Below are 26,424 nucleotides of genomic sequence, written 5' to 3'. Positions count from 1 at the left end.
GCCATTAGCTTTACCTGTGCTAAGTGCTCATTGAGAATTTGCCGGCTGATTGCTTTTTGTGAGAAGGCCACAGGGGACAGGAGAGGTGAGAGAGAAGATACATGGGCATATCAGGGAAGAATGAAAAGGAATTACAGGGCCTATAACTTGTATAATTCCTGAAAATGATTCCTCTGTGGGGCTTGGACAGTTATGAGCGGCCAAGAGATGATGGCCTTTCAGTAGGTAAAGTCTGGGTTTATCCAGAGTTGGTATTTCTTTTTAAAGAACCTCCATGAGCATTAAATTCATAAGGCTGCTTCTGGGGTGGTGGGTGGGTGTGGGGCAGGGGAGGACCTACTGCTCTTTGCAGCTGCAACGAAAGAAAATTCTGACCCAACTTGGCTTAAACACAAGGAAATGTATGAATAAAGTAATACATAAATGTAACCTATTCTGAAATCTCTGTGTACCAGCTTCATCCGAGGAATGATAAGGAGATTTCCTGCTGCCATTCAACACGTGACGCCCAAACAAGATAATGGCCAGAGAAGATGAAAAATCATCTCCTAATTTGTTTCTTTCCTTGGAGCAGGGAGACCTTTCCCAGGAACCGCGTGGCAGACAGAACTCTGTGTCTCAGTGTTCGTTTTTAAACCGGTCCTTGGCCAGGGGAAGGCAAGAGCTGTGATTCCCGACAGTACTCAGGATCTGTGTCTGAACTAGAGGTGCGGTCACCGTCTCCTGATCCACGTGGAGGAGGGGTGGCTATGTGAAAACAAGCAAACGAATGAACAACAACAGCAACCAAACCCCTTTAGGGCTGTTATGAAGGACGAAGAGGGGAAGGGGTATTGGGTAGACAAACTAAGAGTCACTGCATCCTTTTTTTCTTCCTTTTCAGAAAAATTTTTTAATCAATACAAAGTGATCTGGATGGAGTAGTAACATTGTTTGATACAGAGAGACTTCAATAAATGATGCTAAGGCAGCTGAATGTTGATGATAGAAAACTGAAATAAGACTCATAAAATACACAAAAAATGAACTTCCATAGTATGACAAACTAGAAAGTCAAAACTATAAAGCTTTTATAATATACAACAGTATAAGAGAACATCTGCATTATTTTAGAGCTGGAAAAGGATTCTTTTTTTAAGTCATTGCATCTTTTGATTAACCCATGTTTCGAATAATGTAGAAAAAGTGATGTTTGTATTTTTATAATCCAGCTAAATCTGTGTTGTTTTTTCTACCACTCCACATGGGAGACACTCATGGGAGACACATGGGAGATTTTCTGTCCATGTTGAGATTGGTTTCCACTGCTCCCACTCAATTTACTTCTGGACCCTACTCCGATGCACAATTCAGAGAAAGGTGAACCGTTAGCAACTTGCACTGATGGGTTGAGTTTGCCTCAACTGTCCATTGTTTACAACAGTGCTTTTCTTCATTGGTGGGTTATTAACTGGATGGGTTATGTATTATATTTTTATCTTTGAGAACTTTCAAGTGTAGCTTACAATGTAATATCTTCATTTCTTCATGTGTACCTTCGATCTAAAAAATTTCCTCTCTGCTTCTGTGCAGCTAAAGGAGAAAAAAAGTGCATGCACATGAGTTAAAAATCATTTTGAGCCATGATTAATTTAAATAGTAGACTTTTCCAGTGGGGCATATTGAACCCAAAGGAAAAGTCCCGATGATTAGGAAATTGGGATTCTGAATGATGGATTTGTGAGACGAAAGATAACTTGTTCTACAAGAATATTAATATTCTTTATCCAGATTTGGGTTCCAGCTTCTGAAGATGTCAATTCTCTTTCATTGGCATAAGAAAAGGGGTGAGAGTAAGTTTGGAAGGAGGTTAAAAGATGACATTATGCGTTCTCCTCCCAGCTCTTTCAATGCCTTGCCTGGAAAATTTGAACCAATCCCTGCCTTTCTCTGAGGTATATAATGGTAAGGGAAGATGAAATATTGTGTGTGCAAGTGCTTTGAAAATTTGAAAGCAGTAAACTGCTGTAGGGTATTTATTGTTGTGGCTGTGGTGTTCTGATTATTATACTTGAAGCAGAACTTTAAATATTAATGATACCCTTGTTACTCAATGGGGAAGTTTCAGTGGAAAGGTTTTCAGACAGTGTTGAGTTGTAACTGCCATCTAAGTAACCGACACAGAATTCCAAACCCACTTTGTGTCTTGCTATCACCAGATCACAGAAAGCTGTTTTACTGTAGAGGTAACAGTTGTTTTCTCCTTTGTCCTGAGGCCAGTGGTTGTATAATATGTACCAAATCACTAGGGTGCATATCAAAGAGAGTGTAAAGAGGCAAATATTTCCCTTTACAATGACCATATAAGAGATTATTTCTGTCGAGGGAGAAAACATACATCACTGCATTTTTACCATAGAAATCACTGAGCTTGAGATTTGTAGATCAACTCCTTTCTGGTCCTGTGACTGGCAAGGGTTTCAGTGTGTTAAGAGATCTATATATTTCTTGCTGAATCTGAATTCATACTTGCATATTTGTGAAACAAACTATTCTTTAAGTTATGGAGAAAGGTGCGTCGTATATAACTCCTGGAGCTGATCTTTATGGTGAGCCTGTGGTTTAATTTCCTTAGTTAATACTAGAATCAGTGAAACATGAATTTTCATCATTTTAGGTTATCCTTCTCCAAGGCATAGGAGCTCTGCAGAAAGATGCGCAACTTTGGGAATTCTCTTAGCGTTTTTGATATTTTCCTGGGTGCCCAGCCTATTTTGAGGGGCTGTTGGACCAGCCATCCCATTAACTATGATTATGTCGAGGGCTTCCTCCCCGTCCAGGACTTTGCTGGGTACTGCTGATAGGATGGAAAGCAAATAAGACCCAGGCCTTGTCTTTGTGGAGCATATACTCTTTATTGGGGAAGAAAGGAATCACTTGAGAATCATAAAAATGTAAAATTCCATCTGTGACAAGTCCAGTGAAAGAGAAGGACAAGACACCTGATTTAGGAGGACAGGACAGTTGCCCCAAGGAAGTGCTGATTCACTGAGAATTGATACAGGATTGGAACAGGCCAAGTAGGGAAGCGGAGTGGTGGGAGTGGGTGGGGGAGGGTTCTGTTAGAGGGAACCCGTGTTCAGGTTCTGCAGCAAGAGGGCCAGTGGTGTGCTTGAGCATCGACAGGGACCAAGGGAACTAGGGGAAAGAAAAGGCTGGCTTGTGTGCATGCATTATTACCAAGATGGCCTCGGTGTCCGTAAGAACCTTGCTCTTATTCTGACACCAATAGGTATTTAAAGGAGGGAGTGGCATGACGGATTTGCCTGTATACTGCATGCTATATAATAATGCACTCAGGGTACTTGAGGTCTGGTCCAATTGTGCTTGTCTCACTAACATATACTCCACTCCTCTAGTGTGTGGGATCCTTGTAGTTTGTGTGGGATTACTGCATCTCCAGGGGGCAGCTGCGATTGGACTAAACCAATCAGGGTAATCCTATACCCTTCACCATGGTTTTTAATTTGGGTCAGTGAGGTCTACTACTCAAATCCATGCATGCTGTTCCCTGGCTTTAGGGATTGGTTCAGTGGTGGTTCCAATCAAGGCAAAGTTCAGGAGGAATTTTGCTCTTTTGTAAACTGAACTCTCTGCAAGTAAGTAGAAGATAAGGAAGCAAGTAAATCCAGAAATTCTATGATCGTGATGGATTCCAGCTTTAAGACGAAGGTGATATGGAGATGGCAGAGTGGAGGGATGAAAGGAAACTTTATCCTTCTTAATATGGTGGATCCACTGGATATGTAAAACCTAAAACCTGCCTTGTCTCCAGACTTTCCGCTTATCTGGGCCAGTAAATTCTCTCTATAAGGGAACTTGCAATTAAAAGATTTTGCCTAAAATCACTTTAATCTCTATGTCTCTGTTCTGAACTCCAGACTCACACAGTCATTTACTCTACTGGATTTTATACTTCGGTGACCAGTGAACACTTGGAACACAAAATGTCTAAAATATATTCTTTTTTTAGACTCCAACCTGCACCAATATCCATAAGACAAAAAACTGGGAATAATCCCTGACTACTCTATTGCTGTACTTTCCCGGCTTAGTCATTAAGCCCTGTCTATTCTCTTTCCCCAGTATAATCCTGCATTATCTGTTACCTTTACTGTAACAGTAGTTGCTTGCCTTCTAATTAGTCTCTTTTATCTCCAAGTTCTCACCTTAATAACCCACCATCCCCACTGCTGCCATTTCCAAAATGCAAATATGAACCTGTTGCTTTTATACTCTGGTGCCTGCCCAAAGCCTTTGGAACAAAGAACAAACTTCCTAGTGCTTTGTTCCCGGTAGTGTCTTCCAGTGGCCGTGCCCAAAGTCAACATTTCTTCATTGGCGACCACTGCGGCTTTAATACATCTATTCTCCATGCTTCTTGTGTGCCTTTGCCATTTCCTGCATGGGGGATGGGCTCTCGTGCTCCCGTGCCTTCACCCATTACCCATTTGTTCTTCTGTCCTTGGAAGGCTCTGGATTTTGTAAGATGGCCAAGCTTCAGTCAGACAGAAAAGAAGTGATGATACGTTACCAAGGTGGCAAGCACCCACTGACATTTAAAGTCACGCCGGATGTACAGACGTCTTCTGAGACCTCCGGCTACACCTGAAACCTAGGGATGTTCCCTGGCTTTTCTCATCCCCCAGGCACGTGTTCAACCTGACACCAGCCGTTGATGGCTGTCGTTATTGAAACTGTTATCAGAGACCTCATCTGAATCCAAGAGATATCCCAGCTCCTCCAGGATCCAGACTTACTGGACAGTCCACAGCTTGGCCCAAGGTACGATAGATTACCTTGGTCAGGACAGCTGTATGAGAAACCATTGATTTAAAGAGCATTCATAACTTATCGCAACCCTTAGGCACAAGTAGATTTCTTGAGACAGTGTGATGGGTAATCCTTGAAAGGACATCTGCACAAAATGTTGCCTCGGATGTGTAGAGGAAAGGGTGGTAAGAAATGTGGAATATGTTTATGAAGGGAAGTCAGATGAGTGGGGGAGCAAAATGAGGACCAGTGGAAAAAATGAGAATGGTTGGAGGGGGGCCGCCTGAATTTAGATGTTTCTAAGGAATAGCTTTCTGTGTTCAGGGAAATACACATCTGATATGCCAAGAAAAAGAAAGCCAGGTGCCCTTCACTTTTAGAAGCAGCCTGGTTTTTAGTGCAGGGATCTCAGGCAACAGGATTTTTTGCCAGTCACTTAACGTGGAGAGGCCTGACTTTTCATCTGGAAAATGAGCCTACCTCAGTAGTGATTGTGAGAATTAAATGAGGCAGTTCGAGTAGAAATACCTCACAACGATGACTGTTTTCATTGCTGGGGTGATGTTTAATAACCTGCTCTTCAGAGAAAAAAAGAGCTCCGATTTGTAACAGTTGCCAATTGCCATGGTGTAAATGCTCTTACCAGTGCCTGCTGTGAGTTACCAGTATGATGGCATTGAACATGGAGTTGGGAAGTTATGCACAAATGTAATGTGGGTACCAGCTCACCGGTGCTTTCTCTTGTCTACACCCTGAATTGCCGGTATCTCACAAGTGATGGTTCTAGCCTTTATATAACTCTCCTGTTTCTAATATTCCATCTTTATTCTTCTTTAATAATCAGATGCTGCCCTTTATTTCTGTATGATTTTTCTCCCAATCTCGATGATATATTTCAAAGAGAAAGAGCCCTATTTCATATTCTGTATCCCTTTTGCTGTCAAATGTCATGCTTTGATAATCATAATCATAATAAAAATAGGAATTATCTTTTTTTGTGAGTTTCCACTGTGTTCCAGGTTCCAGGGTGACATTTTTCCTAAACTGCCTCTAATCATCACAGCAGTACTGGAGGGCGGAGACAGTCATTTCCATTTTACAGATGAGGGTACACAGAATCCTCCATGTTAAGGAATTTCTCCAAAATTACCCAGGCAGCAAGCAGCTCACCACTCATGGTTACGACATGACGGCTGAAAGGAAGAATAGCTCCTGAATGTGTTGGGTTTATTTTCTTGAGACAGACGAGACTGAGCAGCCAGAGAACATTTGGTGCTCAGAGGGAGGAAATGCTAAGAGGGGAAAACAAGTCTGAAAGGGAGAGAAGGAGAGTTCAAAGACCAGTTTCCCCTGCTTCACAGTTCTGTCTACTGCCAGCTCTAACTGCGTATGTTTGCTTTGCTTGGAGGAGAGAATCACAGCGCCAGAATTCATGGAAGTCTGTTTTGGAGGATGCATTAGTCAGGGGATGCTAATCGCTGGAACAAACAACCCCCAACCTTCAGGAGCTTAACAGTGCGAGGGGTTATATCCCTCTGGTGTCGCAGAGCACCAGGGTGGGCTCTGCCCCCTGTAGTCCTTCAGATCTGGGTTCTTTCAGGCCTTAGCGCTGCCATCCCCTAGGCCCTCAAAGGAATACACTAGATTCTTTGTACAGGGCTGAACAAAGACGGAAGAGAAAGCGCGTGAAGGATTACATGGAAGGTTGTAGGGACCAGGCCTGGAAAAGGCACGCGTTACTTGGGTTCTCGTTCTGTTGGCCAAGTTGTAGTCACATGACACACACACAACCCCCCCCCCCCCCCCGCCCCCGGACTGCAAAGGAGGACGGGAGATGAAGACTTCCTGTGTGGTCGGGGGGAGGGAGGAATGGGGGCTGGCCAGTGAGCCCAGTGGCAGCCCCAGAGACCTAGAAGTTTGGTGACCACTAGTGTTCCGAGACATTATCATGGGGCACCTTCAGCCTCCAGAAGACATTCGTTTGAGGCCTTTAACCAGAAAAGTTGTTCACCTTCTCCGAAGAGAAGATAATGCCTATTTCAGGAGCTGTTTGGAACACTCAAGGAAATCATGAAGATGGATCTGATTTGTGAACTAGAAATGATATCCAAACAACAATTATTGCTCAGAGATTTAAATCAAAACTGGCAGTGTTGCTGAGGGTGAAGGGAAAAAAGCTAATGCGAAAAGAAAAAAGGAAAAGAAGAGGGGGAAGTAGGCTCTGGGCACTTGTTCTTTGGACACCCATGGCCACGTTTCCTGTGATGACGTCGCGTTCCGTTTCATGAAGTCACTTTCATACATGTTATAGAGGCTTAACCACAAGTGTCGGATTTTAACATTTTTAATTTTTGCCTGAAAGGTCATAATGTCTTTAATGTGTGGAACTGATTATCATGTTTAATTTGTAAAACTGACCAGATCTCCTTATGCCACATTACTGTGGGCTTGCCTCTGGTTTCCGAGCAATTGCTTTACAGAGTCCCCGCACGGCACCTTGCACTAAAGAGGGAAAAATAGCTGAGGGGTTGGGTGGGCCTTTTAAAGGCAAATTACAATACATTTGATACAATAAAGAGAAATTCATTTTGTCCTGTTCTGCGTTGGCTGCACACCTCTTTGATTTCATTCTGTACTTTGGAGGCTTGCAGTAGTTCTTTTCTCTGGCTTTCTGATGTGTGACTGCAGACTGAGCGGTTTCCTTTGTGTACCACTTGCCTCCCAGAATTTGGCCCAGCAGTTCGAACGATTTATCGAGGACAGATCAGCTGAAATGTGGCTCAACTTTAGTAAAGCAGAAGGAATGACATAAGGTGAGGTGGCTGATGTGTGAGTTTTTGAATTTGATTTGGTTTCACGTGGAAAGGTTGATGCGACGATTCATGTATTCTAATAAAAATCATCAGCACAAATCAAATAAAATCTGGCTTAGTGGCTATTTTCCCACTGCGTCGCCCATGGCTAGCCTGCGCTGTTACAGACCACATTTGGCAGGCACGGTTTTGTCTCGCGCGGAAATCTTAAAGTAACACTGCGATCTTCGAGATGTTAAGAAGGCATCTCTTCTAATCAAACTTTCTGCTAATCTCATCAGATAAATCATTATTCTCTACTGACAGCTCTGGCTTCCCCTGGACCCCTTCCCTGCTTCTTGTTTTCGCTTAAGATGCCTGGTTATTGTCATTCTTCAGGTCTTTGCTTCTATCTCCTTTCAGACTAATGACATTTCTTCCATTCCTGAGGAAGAGTTACAGCTTTTTACCATTCCTCTTAGTGGATTTGTAAGACCAGTACTCCATTGGTTATCAGATAGGCAAAAGGCAGGCTGCATCCAAGTTGAGACACGCTAAAAGAAAAAAACAAAAAAAAACCAAAACCACTCTTCCCATTGAATTTGATGTGATCAAGCTTAAGAAAATACCAGTTGTTGCTTCCTAATGCATTTCAGTTTTACCCCGAAAAGCTGGACTAGGAAATTAATGCAGATGTATTTTGACTCCTTCGGTTATGAGAGTGTTTTAAAGCCCTTGAAAGTGAAAGTAAGGAGGAGCAGCCTGGTTTGGGGAAAGCTATGGTCATTTTTGTCATTATAAACCTGACCTGCCATCACAGCTCGGGGCCTTTCGCAAACCAATGCCAAAAGTTGTGTCTTGCTGGTGAAATGGTGTCCTGTGGGTTACAGGGCAGCTCAGAGGGGAGATGGGCCATTTTGTTGTCATTGCTGACATAACTTAAAAAATGTATGCTGCTGGATACAAAAACTCAGTCATTACAATACTATTTAACTTTCCTATGTTAGCAAGTGTTTTAATGAACTTTAGCAAGTTTTGGGTTACCTGTTAAAATTAAAGAGGTAATACTAATAGCATGAAAGGATAAAAATAAGTCTTATGGGGAATGGCCTCTTTTATCCAGGATAACTGCCTATTCCCTTTGATTTTTGTTTTCATCTTTTGAAAAATGGTGTTAGTCTGCTCAGACTTAAGTAGGCAACTTCTTTTGATCCCAACTTCATACTTTCAGTGATTCCAGATAAATCATTTTAAGTGAGATGAATATAAAAGCCATTTTGGAAAGCAGAAAGCATAATACCGAAGCGTGGTTACGTTATTGTGAGAGAAAATTTAAAACGCTTAAGTCACTGGACTCAAGTCTGATCAAAAGCAAGTCACTGATCAAAACCAAGAGGATGTCAGTGGAACAAGTTGCAACATCTGGGAACCGTTTTAAACACTGTCATTAATATCAAGAAACTATTAGTCAATTCGAGTGTGTGTATTGTATTTGTGTGTGTATTGTGATTTTATACACACACACACACACACACACACACACACACACATATTTGTAAGCCCAACTGAGAAAGACCTTTGCCAATGTCTGCCAGGCATTTGGCTGAAATGGGATTGTGAGGAAAATTTTCTTAAACATTTATAAGTCGGAGTCGAAATCCACCAGCACTGTTCAGTTTATAACATGACATGGGCTGCATCCCAGGGTTTAAAGGGACCATTTCCACCTTATATTGATGAGAATCATTTAACGCACTCAATATTGTCTAATGTGCTTATTATGTTCCATCAGACGGCAAGTTCCTTTCGCAGTCTTTGCTATGTTTAAGCTTTACTCCTCACTCTGTGACTGTGCCTAGTTCATTCGTGCATATAATCTCGAAATGTGGGAATATATTCTTTGTGTCAGTTTCCTTCCCACTTTTAAAAAATTTTAGATGTTTCCCACTTTTTTTGTTTGGCTGGCCTAGGAAAACGTCAGTAGATTTTTTTTTTTCTCTGTCATAAGTACTTGTCTGTCCATTTGATTTTAATTGGGAAGTGCCGCTGCCGTGGCGGGTGTCCCTTTTACATTAGTGGCTTGTAGAACGTGGTGGAAAGAGGCAAGGAACAGCGTGGACTCCGGGATGGATTATTTACATGGGCTTCTGCACTGCACTGATTCACAAGTGAGTTGCCCAATCTTGTCTTCATCTTGGCTGAATTCCTTCAAAGTTAATAGTATAATAAGTCTTCATTTATCCTAGTTCCTGCCTGCCCTATCCCCACCTAGGTCACAAGCCTACGGCGACTGTGTCCCATAAAGTGTCACTAGTGTATACGTAAACAATTGAGGGCTATTTCTTAGCCATTCGAATAGCAAAGAAATTTCAGTCAAGTTTTACATTTATTTCCCTACATTTCTGTGGTTTTAAAAACCAGCTGATCACAGACCAGAGGATCTGTAAGGCTGCCTAGGAAACTCCTGATATCAGGGTGGAGGGAGTACGTGTTGAGGGGATTTTCCCTTTTTACTTTATACACTTTTGTATTTTAATTTTTTTCAATAAGCACTTGATTAAAAATTAGTTTTAATGCTCTTAAAGAATCTCCCCATAGATGGCTGATTAGTTGCACAGGGAAAAGTTGTAATTATACAGTGGAGAATTCCCACAGTACCTTGAGCAGGTGATTGAAATACCATAACAAATGAGGGCCAGACCACCAGGCTGTCATGAGGCTCTGTATGTGAAATCCTGGGAAAGACACAAGGCCACTTTGGTAGTATTATAGCCACCTGCATATACTCATGAGGAAGCATCAGATAAACCCCAGTTGAGAAGCATTCTATAAAATAACTCGTTTGTACTCTTCAAAAACACTAATATCACAAAAAGAAAGGACTGAGGAACTGTTTCCAGTTAAAATAGATGAAAGAGACCTATTAAATGTGTGGCGTGATCCTAGACTGAGTCCTCTACAAAAGGGGGAAAAAGTGCCAAATTGGAATATGGACTATGGACTAGATGAAAGTATTATATCAATGGTAGATTTCCTCATTTTGATAACTATACTATTTTTGTTCTTAGGAAATGCACCCAGAAGTACTAAGGGATAAAAGGATGTGATTGATGCAGCCTAGTTGCAGATGGTTCAGAAACAACAAATTACATAGTTTTAACTGCATTGTAATTAAAAACTTTTTAAAATAAAAAAGTAGAAAAGCAGGGAAATTTGAAAATATGTATTTTCTTCGATTTCATCCCTTGATCTTTTCTTGATTAGTTTCCAGTGGTGCCAGGGTATCTGTGGGGTTTTTTTATTTTAAGGTTCCTGGGGGATTTTAATGGTCAGCAACATTTGGGAATCACAACCTTAGATTATATGTTATCCTTTCAGAAAGAGTTGCTAGAATCATTTTGAGATTGATCAGGCACCAAGGGATAAGTAACAGAAACTCCCTCAAAATCGGAGTGAAAGGGTGAAAATTGATTTTGTTTAGTTTGGGGAGTTGAACGTGGTGTGATATTGTTGCATTCTTTCTGGGTTTTAGCCCGGTTGGAGAAGCCTCTGGTTGACCAGATGACTTACTGTTCTTTACATACCACAAAAATTAAATGCTGTTCTTCAGATGCCATTCTCTGACAATTCCGCTTACCGAAGTTGTACTGTAGGGTTGAGTATCAGACTGTACATTTAGGCAAAATGTATCCTGTTGAGCCCATTAAGTAAAATAAAAAAGATTGTCCCCCGATCCAAGCTATTACAACTTCACATTTGTGAAGTATTTCAAATTCATTTTTAACGGACTGCTTCCCTTCAAATACACGTGGAGATAGATTTATAAAACTGTAAGCAGTTTATGCATTTTTGCAGTTTTCCATTGTATGTGTTTGATACTGATTTACCTCTTTTTAATTGCAACAGAGATAAAGAATTAGTAGTTTAAAACAGTAGGAACTACATGTTCTGCTGTGATCAAGGAATTAGATAATCTGGCTTGTTTGTTTAAGGGGTCTGTATCTTGAGACTTTTATAGGGCAGTATTAAAGCTCTGAGCCTTCTTATTATGCCAATACCCAGAAGATTGCTTTAATGAGAAGTAAAGGGCCTTTTTCCAATTACAAGGGAATAACTGTATTAAGTTCCTGTGTTATGTCAACCTGCTTTGATTTGATTACTGCGAAAGAAATGGATTTATCTGTCAGTGTTACTTAATTAAGCCTTCTCATTGATGTTTTGCAGAGTAATATAGTGTGGTTTGCACATTTGAGCCTAAATACAAAGAAAATTGGCCTAAAACTGAGACTTGACCCCGAAGATAACATGTAAGATTGATTGCTTGTCATTGCCAGGTCAGAGGCTGCCGTGTTAAACACAGGTGGAAGATTGGGATGTTGAAAAGATAAACTGAGAGTCAGTTTATGGGAGTGATTATTGTAAGCAAAAGGGACTGGGCTACAAAACTGGATTTTAGGGAAGATTTTTGAATATTTAAAGCTGTTTGGCTTCCCAAGTATTAGTCATGCGTTCAGAATAAAGGGCAAGATGAGATAAGGCTAGAAGAAACAGGAGGGGCAGATTTTGTTAAAGTATAAAAGGAAACAGAAGAAAAAACGAAGAGGAACAAATGCCATTTGGGAGAAGTGGACCATTGTGGTTTTGCAGAGCAATTACAGCCTACAGATACTTCAATTAAGCCAGCAGCCCTTTCTCAGAGCCTCACAAATGGCACCCCAGGGAGAAAAGAGGTAGAGGGGGAAAAAGAAGAAGAGAGAAAACTGTTACATGTTTCATCTTGGCTCTTTTTTCCCCCTCTGTTGGAATAAATTTAATAAATTATTGATCAAATAGGCATTTTAAATATCAATTTGTATGTCTTAAGTCATTACAGTATTATGGATATTGCAACATAAATATTACATGTCTGATTTGGAAAACTCCTGTATAATTACGTGTACTTGTTATCAGAGTTATATATTCTATTTTATTTAAAAATGAAGCATATTTCAAAATTTATTTCTTTGTTGTTTAATGTTTATTTTCTAAAGCATTTACCTTTTATTTCTCACACTTTGTGACGTTTATTTGTAAATACATCTTTAAAAGGTACTAAGCACCTAGAAAAAAACCTCCCTAAGTTATATTCACTTTTAGCTTAGGTACTTTGAAGCTTATCTATTTAATATTGGAGTTCAATGGTATGCTGGTTTTATTTTCCAGAGTCTTCAGATATGGCATCTTACTTCCAATTGTTTTCTTACCTAATCTGAAATATGTCTAGCCTTCAAGAACATTATTTTAGTAAGACTGATTTTTATTAAGTGCTTTTAGACTGGTTACATTTCAAAAAAGTCAAAGGAGGCATATATAATTCACATTATTATACTCTTGCCTCAGTTGTTTGTGGCTCCTTTTCTTTTTGGACTCTTACTTGGAGAGGTGAGCTCTTGAAAGGATGAACTTCTCTTTAAGAGGAAGACCCTGACTGGTTAGTTTCAAACATTCGAAATGGAAGTTTGCTAAATAACACCCATTTCTCTGTATTTCCTGTTAGGTTATTCAAGTCACAATATTATTCAACTTAGATTATCGTGATACTTCCAAATTATATGGATTGATGTAAAGAATTCAAGTTTACTTTTGTCTCAGTTTCATAATGTAACTGTCTACTCACCTTGAGTTTTCAAGAAGATTTCTGAGTTTCAGAATATGAAACACCACTGGCATATTTATAACATAATTGTTATTTGTTTTATTTTGTTACTTCTGTATTATCTGAATATCATGTTATATGAAAGTGCTTTTCCTGTTTTATAGCACTGTAAAGTGCAGTTAACTCCACATTTTAGATATGAGATTATTTAGTGTTCATTTTGGAAAAACAGTTTACTTTGAACTTAAGGAAAATAATATTGTTTCAGCGTTTTAAAAGACGTATTTATAGAAGTTTAAGTTGGAGGTTAATGAAAGCTAAAATTAGCAGTAATTCCCTTCTGAACAAATTTTCCTACTGTACTTTTCCCCCAGCGTATCCACATTTTACCTTTCCTTATACAGTTGACATATTTATATGTATGAGCTGTAAGATCATCTTATACTTGACCTTTGAGTTTTCAGATTTATTTGATAAGGACATCCTTGCATCCTGAGAAAGCCAGCGTGGATGGCAGTGCTCTGAAAATGGGATGCCCAGATCCCTGTTCTTTATATTTAAGGTATCTTAGAATTTGTGTGGAATGCATTGCCACAGACATCATCTTTTGTTTAGTCAGATTTGGGAAGTGCTGGAAGTTCCTCACCCCCTGCCCAGGTCACTCCTTTTGAAGCCTGTGTTGTTTCTTACAGAAGCCAAAAGAAGTGGTCATGGTTGTGTGGCCCTTGTCAATATCCGAAGCTCCTCAACTCTTCCTACCTCCGTCCTAGGACTCCAATTTGACTTCAAATCACTCTGCTTAGGAGTTCTTATTATACTGGGTGCTAATGAAAATGTGTACATCCTTCACATGCTCTTTGCTGATGAAATATTTTGAACTCTAAATTCATCTGGCACTGACGGAGAGCATATGCCATCTCAGTTTGTGTGAAGGGCTCAGCCAAGGGTTCTTCCTGGACTAGGAAATTAGTAGGCGCCACAGATGTACGCAGTCTGTGAGTCTCCATGATGGTGTGGAGGAGATTGAATAGTATCTGTTATTGCAGAGAGAAGGGTTTGAGACCGTGTAGACTTCCACATGCCTCAGAATGATTATCTTTCCAGGGAGAACTCAATCTCAGTCTCCCAATGCATTCTGAGTGTGTAGAAGCTTTCTTCAGGAAATCAATATATTTCCATAAGGGTAGGAATTTGTAGACCCTTAGAGCAATGCAGAATACCACTTTGGTTGTTCTGACTTCATGAAATTCTAGAGCCCTGGTTGTTTGGCAGGATCTGGGCTCTAAGGAAGGAAAGGCTGGATACACAGTGCTACCCCAAATCAACAGGGTTAGGTAACTCTCACACTTGTTCATTTCAAATCAAGGTTAAACTTACATAATATTTAGTCTGTGTTCTTAGCTTGGGCCTTTGGTCAGCACACATAATTTTGGCAGCATATCGTTTATACAGTATACAAAAATATGTTGAAATGAGATGCCAAGAGGGTATTCGAAAGGTAAATTAAGTCACTAAACAAATCTAACGCTCACTGAATTCTCATGGTGATTGTGCTGCAGGGGGTTCACGGAGAATGTGGGACTTGATTAAACATATTGGCAGTTTCTAAAAACCAGGAGAGTATTTGAGTCTCTGACCAGCCACTTAGCAGAACAAAGAGTCATAAAAATGTGAGACTCAGATTTCCTTGAATAAATCACAAGTTTATTTATTTATGCAGTTTGATTACCTTAGATTTTGGAAGGTATTGGTAAATTTGGCACTTGTGGTAGGTATTGGTTACTGGTAGTCGGCTAAGGGTTTAATAATTATCAGTTAACTCATTTAACAAAACTCCTTGAGGTTGGAAACCTTATTATCCCTTTTATCTCCTGTTAGATACCTGCTTTGGGTGGATCCTGAGTTTTCACTTCTGTTCTCCTTGACCCAAGAGGCCATTACATTTTCTAGGTTGGCAGATGTCCCCAGGGCAAAAAAATGTCTTTTCTTCCTCCGTGGGTTCCAGCTTTCACTTTGATTTTGGCTGGATATCTTCTTACTATCTTGTCAGCTCATTAGGATTTAGAAGAAGATTAAAATTTCTATCTATGATGTTTAGTGTTTTTTTAAAGCCGTGAATATTTATTTATTTATTTATATAATTTGTATTGAAATATAGTTGATTTACAATGTTGTGTTAGCTTTAAGGTACAGCAAAGTTATTCAGTTATGTATATGTGTGTGTATGTGTGTGTGTGTGTGTGTGTGTATATCTATATATACATATATATATCTGTATATATACTTTTTAGGTTCTTTTCCATTATAGGTTATTACAAGATATTGAGTATAGTTCTCTGTGCTATATAGTAGGTCCTTGTTGCTTATCTATTTATATATAGTAGTGTGTATATTTTAATCCCAAATGCCTAATTTATTCCTTCCCCCTTTCCCCTTTGGTAACCATAAGTTTGTTTTCTGTGTCTGTGAGTCTTATTTCTGTGTTGTAAGTAAGTTCATGTGTATCAACTTTTTAGATTCCGCGTATAAGCGACATCATATGACATTTGTCTGACTTACTTCACTGAGTGTTTTGTGGCAGAGTGGTCCCAATATACTAGGCTGCCCTGTTAAGAATGGAAATCAAACCCACTTATTTTACAGCTGACAAAAATGAGTTCAGAGAGTCCAGGGAGTGGCTCAGACCATAGAGCTGGTTAATGCAGAGTCACGGCTGAAATCTAGGTCTTTATCCCAACTCTTCGTGCCGTGCTTTCTGACATTTGTCCAGTCTGTCTGATAGCTTTGATCTCGCTGTTCACATAAACAAAGTGGAGACTTGAGTAATCATAAGTTTAATGAGTGTGGATGGGAAATTGGAGAAATTAAAATTCATCTCTGTATATCTTTTCTCTAAATGGAGTGTTTGGTCCTAGTTCTGCCCAGACTTCACTTTCGTGTTTTGGTGCAGAAATGTCAGACGTTTTAGACGGGGCTTATGCAGAACTACTCAAATAAAATGAAAATTTGTGGATAGTCAGGTTGCCTCCTAAAGCAGCTGTCAAACCCGTGGAAGTTACTAAGTCTGTCCTTGTCTAGGGTAAAATAAATTAGAAAATTTTGAACAGTGGAGCCCACTTCAGTCTTTTGGAAGAATAAGTCTCTATCATTCACTTGCTTTTTGTCTTTTTCTGTATGTGTTCCCATCTTGGATAGAGGGTGACAACCGAACAAGGGAGACACAAGAACTCAATATTCAGACAGCTTCTATCGGGCAGTTTTTCATTTGTAACTTTGTTGCCTTAATGACTTTCCTGAATAATTTGGGTATATTTATCCAGTGCTCACTGTGAATCTTGTTTCACTCTTTGCCCACTCAGGAGCTTCTAGAATTTTGACCCCTGTCTCACAAATATCCCGTCCATCACAGTGTACGTTCTTGATAAGCTCATCATACCTTTGGCTTGATTGTTCTCCTGCTTTTATTTTCCAGTCTCTTGATTTCTTCACATATCTAGTTTTATATATTTGTGTTATATAAATTCTGTAATCTTGTGTGGACACAAGAGTGGGCACAAACTCCAAAATAAGTACATCCACTCTGCTTGGGGAGAAGTGACTGGTGGGTAACATTCGAGCTGGTCATGGAGAGATCTGAGCTTCTTACCAGGGAGGCATTTACTGTGCTGGAGAAGAACAGTCCCTGGCTGTCACATGGACAGCACCTGTGTCTGCCAGCTCAGCCATTTACTGTCACCTTGGGAGGGTTTTCTGTCCCATCTAAGCCTCGGTTTCCTCATATATCAAATGGTGATACTGTTAGTCTACTGAAGTGCTTGGCACAGTGTCTGACACATTTAAGCTCATGAAATGTTAGCTGCTATTATTTTTTGAGACGTAAGGAACAGTTCCGGCAGAGGGAACTGCAGGTACAAAGATGTGGAGGTAGAAAGTGTGTGTAGTGTCCAGGTACACCAGCTGGGAGTAGGGAATGGCCAAGTGTAGGCCACGTGCAGGGTCTACATAAAAAGTGAGTCTGGGCAGGAGCTACTGGGACGTAGATGAGATGAGAATGTGGACCGAATGCTGCTGAAACCAGCCACCTGGGCAGGGATTTTAAGACAGGGAGTGAGTTAGGCAGTGGGTACAGGGTGGGACATGCATCTGTCTTGTGTTCCCATCGGAGGGGACTGGTGGTCCTCAGACTCCTGTGTACATGAAAATTACCTGAGGACCTCGTTAAAAAAGCAGTTTTCTTGGCCCTACTTTTAGAGATCCAGGAGCAGTAGGTCTGCAATGGACCCTAAGATGCTGACTTTGAAATGAGCATACTAGGTGCCTAAGATGTAGATGGTCCTCAGATGCACTTTGAGATGCACTGGGATCCTTGTCGAAGAAATGCTTGCTAACTAACTGGCAGGTCTGATGAAGCTCAGTGGGAGGGAAGATGGAAACAAAGGTCTTAAAAACAAGTATATATTCGTTACATGCTATAGCTTTGTGTCTTCTTGCAATGGACACATGAGCACCAGTTGTACAGATATTCTCTCAAAGATAAAATATCATCAGAAGTCGTATGATTGTTCTATTAGCGTTGGGAGGGTTAGAGAGGTGTCTTATCTTCTCCATCTAGCAGGAGGCCAAGGGAAGGAGAAGCCTGTTAAAAGGAGAGCAGTAAAAGGAAGGGAGCAGAAAGGAGGTGCAGCAGCGTGAGGTCAGGAAGTGAGAACGATGGAATGCGAAAGAATGGGAAAAGAGCAGTCAGATTTGATTGGTTGGGAATCTATTTGTGAAGGAACCCAGCCAGTATTTAACCTGTTTTGAAAAAGCTAGACTTCCAGCACTTTTAATTAGTGGATTGCTCGCTTTTGAAATTGCCCAGTTGGGAATACTCAAGTTTTGATGTGTTTTATTTGCCTACTAATTAGCAGGCTGCTTGGTTGACCATCATTTTTCTTTTATTCTGTGGATGGACGATGTATAGGAAGGTCTCTTGAAACACTCCAGCTTCAAATGCATAAGTCACTATGTATTTAGTAAGTGGTCATATTCATTATAAATCAAATGGTAGTACATCTTTTGCTCTAACTCGATTCTTCCTTTTTGCTCTTTAATAGAATTTGTCCTCTAGCACAGGGCTTCTCAATCCTGGCACAGTTGACGTTTAGGACCAGAGAATTTTTTGTTGTAGGGGTGTTCTGACATTTGTAGGATGTTTAGCAGCACCTCTGGCCTCTGTCCACTAGATGCCACTAGCTCTACCCCACCTCCACACCCTGCCAAGCTGTGCCAACCAAAAATATCTGCAGACATTGCCACATGTCCTTTGGGGACCAAAATCATCCCCAGTGCAAAACTACTGACCTAGAATTACTATGGTCCCCTTTCCTCCTTGTCTCTGCCTTCTTTTCATGTTTAAAATCCTCTTTGAAAATTGAAAAGATAAAATGGGTCCAAACAATACGAAGTCTTATGGTGGATGCAGGGATTCAACTTTATTCCTTCATTACTTTTTGGGCCAAATTTAAGAGGAGAAATCTCTCAAATTAATCCAAGCTGGCTGTTTCAGGCGAAAAGCAAGTCAAGATGTGCAGACTTCTGGTTGAGAGATTTTGTCGTTTATACTTCTTTTTTTTTTGTTGCAAATATTTGACTTGGAGTTAAGGATGAGGAGAACTATGCAGGCTACAAAACTTATTTGTGTGATAATCCCAAGGGTTCTAAGTCACTTCTTCGTGTACTCCCCCCAATTCAGCCTACACGAGATAGGCCAGGAGGCTGGGTTGTTAAACAGCAGATCTGGGAAAGTATTGCACCTTTTCTCCAGACTTCCTCCTCCGAGCTTCCATGACATCTCTTAAAGCTCGCAGTCACTGATTTTAGCTGTCCACAGGGGATAACTGTTTGCATTTGCATTATCTTCCGAAGTACTAACGAAAGGAACTGAAATATTTGTTTCAAAAAAGAGAGAAAGATTTCAGGTTTAGTGGTAATAGTTGTTGGTTGTTGTTTCTATTCCATCTCTTACTATGTTCTAAAATGCCATGTACTCCACTGTACCCCCAAATAAATCAATTAAGTATACTGTGATCACTTCTGCTGATAATCAAATAGGAGTAATAAAAGGAAGGACAGTAGTGTGTTAAGAGAAGAAACAGTATCACTGAAATGTTAGAAAACACAGTAAATGGGAGTATGTCTCCTGAACCGAAGTTTCACACCTCCTCCTCCAGTTCTGTCAGAGGAAGCTTGTGATCGCCGTCTGTTACCCACCATGATAAAGATAATACAACAGTGAAACTTTTCATACTCATAAAGAGCCTTTCATCAAAAATCTCACAGCCATTTTTAAATATAGAGTGACTGATCTTTCCAACACTTTTATGTTTTGAGCAATGAATATGGTAACTTAGCTGTTAGACTCTCCGTCCTTCAAGTATTTGCCACTTGAAGCACTAATGAAGCATCTAGTAATTGGTCAGCATTAGAACTTCTCTGGTACAGGGTGTAGAGAATTCCAGCCTTCTGGGAGTTCATATAGTTCTCTTTGCCGTCATTTATCAAAAGAAAACATTGCTTTGACAACTTTCATATCCACATCTCAGCGCACAGATTAAGGATTGTAGCCAAACGGTGTGCCCATTAAAAAAATAAAGTTAAAAGACTGAGACGGTGTTGTCTTAACTTAAAAAACTTTAAAAAATCTAATATCCTTGTAATGTCCTGATGGAAATAGACTACTGAATCCTTTTTCGTCTTGCATATTTTGTTCATGTCTGTTGTTTGGTGGGATAAGCCTTGGTAAGAGGACAGAAAGTATCTAGGAGCATTATGGCATGGATGCAGCTAATATTAGTATGGATATGTACCTGATTTAACTTTGTGTGTGTGTGTATTAAGATTGTGTTAGTGTATTTTTAACTTACCTTGTCCGAAAGATTTTAATAAGACTTTAAGTGCAGTTTCAGGTCTATAAAAGTTGAGGCTATGAAACATTGTGAAGGATGGAAGTAATTTTTATGTTCATACCTCTGGTTCCTGAGGCTCCAGTTCATTTCTGCTGTGAATTTAAATGACTTAATTTAAGTAGATGGGTCAGAAGCCACTGTCATCATGGTAGCCTCGTGCCTGATTCTTAATTAAAGGCAACAGGAGATTAATTTGAAACATTCATTTAAAAGTGCATATGCAAAAAGAAAGACTTATTGCGAGAAAGCCTAAAGAGTTTTTCTCTTGTCCCTAGATGTAGAAGACAGAAGTAGCTCAGGGTCCTGGGGGAGTGGAGGACATCCAAGCCCGTCCAGGGTAAGTATATTTAATCTTTTTCCCACAACCGGACATCCACATATGTAAATTGACAAACTGTAGGTGAGTTTCTCTCTCTCCCACACACATCTGCCCAGATATATATGCGTACTGAGTTTAATGAGGATCAGCTTCTTTTTGGCACATTTTTTTCATTCTCCTATTGGGTGTTATTATTGATTTTGACACCTCTTCCACTTTGGCTAACCAGAAGAAACATCCTTCATTAAATATTTGGCCTTACTTTGCCAGTTATTGATCCAGTGTTACAGAAAGTTATTCGTTGTAGATGGTGCAACTTTGAGAAAAATCCTAGTATCCCTGGAATGTGTTGGTGTAAATAAACCACTGAATAATTCTGAAGACATAGTATTAAGTTCTAGCCTCCCAGTATGATCTGCATAATAAACCTGAGTTGATTTCACTTTGTAAACATATGATTATCCCACCAGTAGTGCCTTTGGTCACCAGTGGGTTCATGCATTTATTTGGTCTCAAATTTTTGCCATTCCTTTCCATGGTTTTTGGTTGTTAGTTTGAGTGTCATGGGAAGACCGTGGCATGGCGTGCGAGTGGGTTGGTTAGGCCATATGTGTTTTTGTATGTATATGACCTTGGGGGTGTCATTTCACTTCCTTGGGCCTCATTTTCCTACTTTGTAAAATGAAGAAGTAGAACCAGAAGATCTTTCATGTTCCTTCCGACTTAAACGTGTATGATTTTATAAATAGTCTGTCTTTAATGGAGTCATTTCTAGGCCTCTAAAATCCATATCAGTTTTTATAATATACATATAATACCCCAAATTAAAAATAGACTTAGAGCACGTAGGAAAACACCTGCCCCTCCCCCAGCCAGCTGTATAGCTAGATGAAGCATTCTGCAGGAGGTGAGGGGGTAACGTTTTGCTTTAAGCGTTCACATAAATTTGAGGTGGAGGGAGGTCTCTATTTTGGCATAAGAGGTAAGGAAGGTAATCAAGCTGTCAAAGGAGGCCATCTCAGCAAGTCGTAGTTCGCCATTTCCACCTGTTCTTTGGCCTTGGGGTTCAACGCTCTAGTCTTCAGGGTACAGCAGGAGCTGTAAGCTTACCGGTTACTTTGTTGAGCGCTTGCACCAGCTGTCGAGTCTGACATTCTCGTGCATTATATGGATGGGTTGAGGAAATCTTTCCTCCTCCTCACATTACAGTCCGCACTTGCAGAAATAAATCCATTCCCCCTGACAGCAAGCGTAGGAGATGACAGAATGTCCCTCTATTGTTTAGTTCATTCAAATGTACTTAATTTCTTCTGCTTTCTCAGTTTCATACACGTAGTACTTTTAATTGTTCTTCTGAGAACAAGGTCCATTTAGGATAGTCCTGACTTTTATTGGGCTTTCATGAACTGTCTGGCCACTTTTTTTTTTTTTCCGGGAAATACGTTAGTGAATAATTTTGAATCAATATTTTGTAATTTATATTTTCTAAATTCAGGGGGTCGGCACGAGACAGGTTATTGTGGCTGACTTGTATCAGACAAACACGCCACGTCTCTCTTTTTTCATCTTCAAGTGGTGATGTTTTTAGTCACCTTGAAACATTGTGCTGAGGTTTAAATTAGATAATGTATATTAAGCGTTTAGTAACTCTGGAGGGTGAGGACACTTAATAAATAATAATTAGTATTATGCAATGCCTGGCATAGAACAAGTGAGTGTAAGACCCATGCTGGGGATTAAAAAACGTGACATCTTTTTATACACTGACATAGTGGCAACATCACATGGCAGTATCATTCAAGTTAATTTTTATAAATGAGGAAAGGCGATTGACAACGGGGTAGTTTGGAACCTTAAGGTTTCCATCGATTCTCTAGTGAGGTGATGCACATTTTCATTTTTCCTACAGCATCCGTCCCTTTTGTGTGGGCAGATTCTGCCCTTTGGCTAACATGCCAACTGATACCTCTGAGTAAATTTGACTTAGTCTTTATGGGCAGGGCAACCAGCTGAGCAGCATGACTTTTTTTCCTTTCTGGTCATTTGATGTATCTTAGTAGACTGAAATTTGAACCATATAAGATAGATGATTTTAACTCTTTCCTGTATGTTATCCAATTCCTCCATTAAAAGCAAGTGGCTGGGCAGTTTAAAAACATTATTTTAATTTAGAATTCCCCTTAGAACCATGAGATGATCATAATAATGACAAATTTCTAAAGATTAGTGTCTGCTTTAAAACTATTTTTTTTCTGGCATACTTTGTCCAAATTCAGAATTTATGCTTAAGTTTCTGATGTTCATTTATAGTCCTGTTGTAATAATTTTAACATTCTTATGTGTTAATTACTCATGGAATGATCCAATTCTCTTACAACCACAATAACAACTCTAAGAAAACATTGAAATTTCAATATCATAAAACCCAATGCTGCTGTTTAAAAGGTTCTACCTTCGCCTTCCAAAGGCAATTCATTACAGGTTATGGGTAACTTTCCCATAGCACATTTTTCTTTTTTTTTTTTTTTTTTTTTGAAATAATGTGGGTTTTTCAAAATAATAATGTAATATTTACAATATAGTTTATATGTATCAGGTGTTTTACATGCATTATTTCATTTGATCATGTCAATAACTTCATGCAGTTGGTTCCATTATTATTATTCCCCCAATTTCACAGCTGTTATGAGGAAGATGTGGGCTCTGCAGACTCTAGAGCCCTCTATTTCCCACTGTACCTGTGAAGATGCAGCTTCCTTATAATGAGGTGCCAGGGTGGGAATGGTGGACTCCAATTTCTTTGGGTCAGAGAGGTGTCAATAGTCGGGCATACTTATGTGCTGATTTATTCATGGCAAATTTAAACTTATGCTGTTATTTTATTTGCAGAACTATGGAGATGGGACTCCCTATGACCACATGACCAGCAGGGACCTTGGGTCACATGACAATCTCTCTCCACCTTTTGTCAATTCCAGAATACAAAGTAAGACTAATTTTGAATTAACATGCATTTTTTGAATGCTTATGTTTTACCTTGGAAGGGAGAATACAAGCCCAGACACAGATTCTGTTTTTTAGGAACTTGGATTTTCAGCCAGTTTGCTACAGTAATTTTAAATTGCAGAAAAATATTGACAGTCTATGCTTGGTAATAGCATATACAGGAATAAGTTTTACAACCATGTGGAATTACCTAATTTCAGTGATACTGAATCCATGTAGAAATTTTGTGTTTCTTAGACGTAAAGCACTTCTCCCAATTTCAATGTTGCAACAGTTGTTTTCTAAGTTTAAGGTTGATGAACTGAAAGCAGTGAATATTTAAAATAATATCATTGGGCCTATCCATTGGCAATGAGATAAAGTCAGTGTTAGCTTGAATTTTTATTAAAGGGGTCATGGAAATCCCTTTAATAATAGGTTTAGTGTGCTTAAATCAAAGTAGCATGTTCAAGTTGAATTGTAAAGTCTGGTTATGTATTTATCAAGGCGTGAACTTTAGTGCTAATGGTCTAGGAGATCCCCATCCTACTTCATGAAGTGAGCTACATGTAGTTTGAGACAGTCTTCGAGTTTCTAGCATGCCTTTCCTACTGGCATCTTTAGCGTATTTTTCTGCTTTGACTACCCTGTAGGGATTTTTTTTTTTTTTTCACAGCAGTAACCTGAGCAATGGAAAGATAATTTATAATGGCTTAAAAGGTCCCAATAGCTGTTACTTTAGTTTTGATTGGAAAAAAAAGATCTTTGTTCTAATAAATGTGAGTTTTAACAATATTAGTAAATCTCTCAATGTGGCCAAATCCTGTTGCGAATCCATCGATAAATGAGGTTAAATTTCATGTCCCAGGCTGTTGGACTATATACTCCAAGGAAAACACACAGCTGTACATATATCATTCTGAAACCATAACTGCAGATGCTTCTGAGAAATGTCCCAATTTTTAAGCCTTGGACACTATACTTGTTATATAAGGTGTATATTGTTCTTGAATCTCAGTCACTTTTTCAAAAGTCACCATCAAATCCATCTAAAGGGACTTCAGGTATTTAACACACTATAGTCAAAGCAGAGAAATACTAGGAATTTATTTTTAATGGGCAATAAAGTGTCATCCCAACTTTGAGGACCACGTTCTCAAAGTTGTGTTTGACCATAGGTTGTTCTTATATTTGTTCTCTTTTTTTTTACTTTAACTTTCATATTTATGTTTTAAATTTGTAGCTAAAGTAAGAATCCCAGTTTTTTTAATCAATTGTTGATAAGAGATGCAGTGTTTCCTGTTTCCAGGATAGACAGATGCAGGTGACTAGATATATTTGTCAACTTAGATTTTAAAGAAAAACTTTAGATTTTTTTCGATGACAGTAGTAATAATTCTAGAATCTCATATCATCCCATCTCTATTTCTCCTCATCCAGCTTCATAAAATAAAAGATAAGTTGAAAATAATCATCTTGAGAAGTAGCACGTAAAGAGTATATTAAAGAATTTCCTTGGCAGATTCTAAACCTATCCTCCAATGAGCTAAAGTAAAATAGGATAAATTACTACTCATATTGAGAAGTTTATGTTATGTCCATGAAAAAGTTTTCCTAAAGAACAACATGATAAATTAGTATTACAGAAGACACCAAACAATACAGAGATATCAAATAATTGTTCCTGTTCGTCTATCCTCCTGGGTAACTGTTTTACGAACCAAATTTGTTTTTCAATCCAAATAGTATTAAAATATAAGTGGGCTGAGAGTCTAGAGCTGGAATGGAAAGAGCTGACTCTTTTCACTTAGTTGTTGTTTAAGCTGAAAGTCCATGTCAGCTGTGTTCTTTTATCCCGTCTGCCCTCCTTCCCATTAAACCCTTAAATATGGAGGCCAAGACAGTCTCCTGCATTGTGGTAGGAAATGCTACTATGTCCGGGAGGCTCCCACCCACTGTTCCCAATGAAAGGACTTCTCTGTTAGATAAGCTGTCTGGTCTGAAACATGGCTCTTTATTGTTTACAAACTGCTACATTTTCCACCTCAAGCAGATTTTTGCACAGAAAAGAATTGTGCTTGGGCTAAGTGGTTTATCTGACATTAACGGTGCAGTGTCAGACTGGGGTCAGGGAAGTCACCCTCAGAGCCAGAGGGCATGGCGCAGTGTGCAAAAAAAAAGGGAGGAAAAGACATTTAAACCACTATGAAATACCTTGCATCTTTACTTTGGAAAAGGATTTAAAAAAAATATTTTTAGAGAATTAACTAGGATGCTGCATTACAAATCCACCTCCCCCCCGCCCCCCCCCCCCCCCTTTATAATTTCTCACATCCCAAATGCCTTCTTGATTGGCTTGAGTATCTCAGGGCTAGATTCAGGGAACAAAGATGCTCATTGATTTTGCCCAAGCTGCTGTTGATTTAAAATGAAACCACTTTTGAAATGAACCATGCTTGGTGCTATGCTGTACCTTTACAAAGAGAAGAGAGATTGTTTTCAAGAAATTAAAGACAACCAATTGACAAATGAAGACAAAGATAAAATAAGACCTATTAGTATAGCCAATAATTTGAACTCACCGAATCTATGGTATATCCTAAACTCCCCTATGTGTCCGAATCCATATTCTGTGTTGTAGTCTTTGTGGAAGTTTTCGTTCTACCGAAAGAAGATATTAGTCTTTACTGTAAGTTTTTGACAACAACATCTACTTTCAGAATCCTTAGTTTTCATGAAAAGTGCATAGGATTTCTTTACATGTCAAAGATTTCATTCTGCTGTGATGTCACATTAGGGTAAAAGCTATAGCATCAGAAATAAATCAGCCACTTTATTAGACCAGATTCTCTATTGTCAAATCAATCAAGTCTGTGACTGAATTAGGCGTCTGCTACAGAAATAAGTGACACTAATTTTACGGGAAAGAGTTAT

The 26,424-nt window shown here is 39.3% G+C and overlaps 1 protein-coding gene across 10 annotated transcripts in view; it reads left to right on the top strand.

Moving 5' to 3' along the window:
* TCF4 (transcription factor 4) overlaps nucleotides 1-26,424 on the top strand; it is a 353,245-nt gene that overhangs the window by 98,350 nt on the left and 228,471 nt on the right. For all 10 annotated transcript variants that reach the window (XM_068562349.1, XM_068562364.1, XM_068562346.1 and 7 more), the window contains 2 exons: nucleotides 20,462-20,523; nucleotides 23,395-23,491. In XM_068562349.1, the coding sequence (XP_068418450.1) occupies nucleotides 20,462-20,523; nucleotides 23,395-23,491 (159 nt within the window). The remainder of the gene's footprint in view (nucleotides 1-20,461; nucleotides 20,524-23,394; nucleotides 23,492-26,424) is intronic.

Source organism: Eschrichtius robustus, chromosome 14 (assembly GCF_028021215.1).
Source record: "Eschrichtius robustus isolate mEscRob2 chromosome 14, mEscRob2.pri, whole genome shotgun sequence".
Classification (NCBI taxonomy): Eukaryota; Metazoa; Chordata; class Mammalia; order Artiodactyla; family Eschrichtiidae; genus Eschrichtius; species Eschrichtius robustus.
This window is presented reverse-complemented; position numbering and strand designations above follow the sequence as displayed.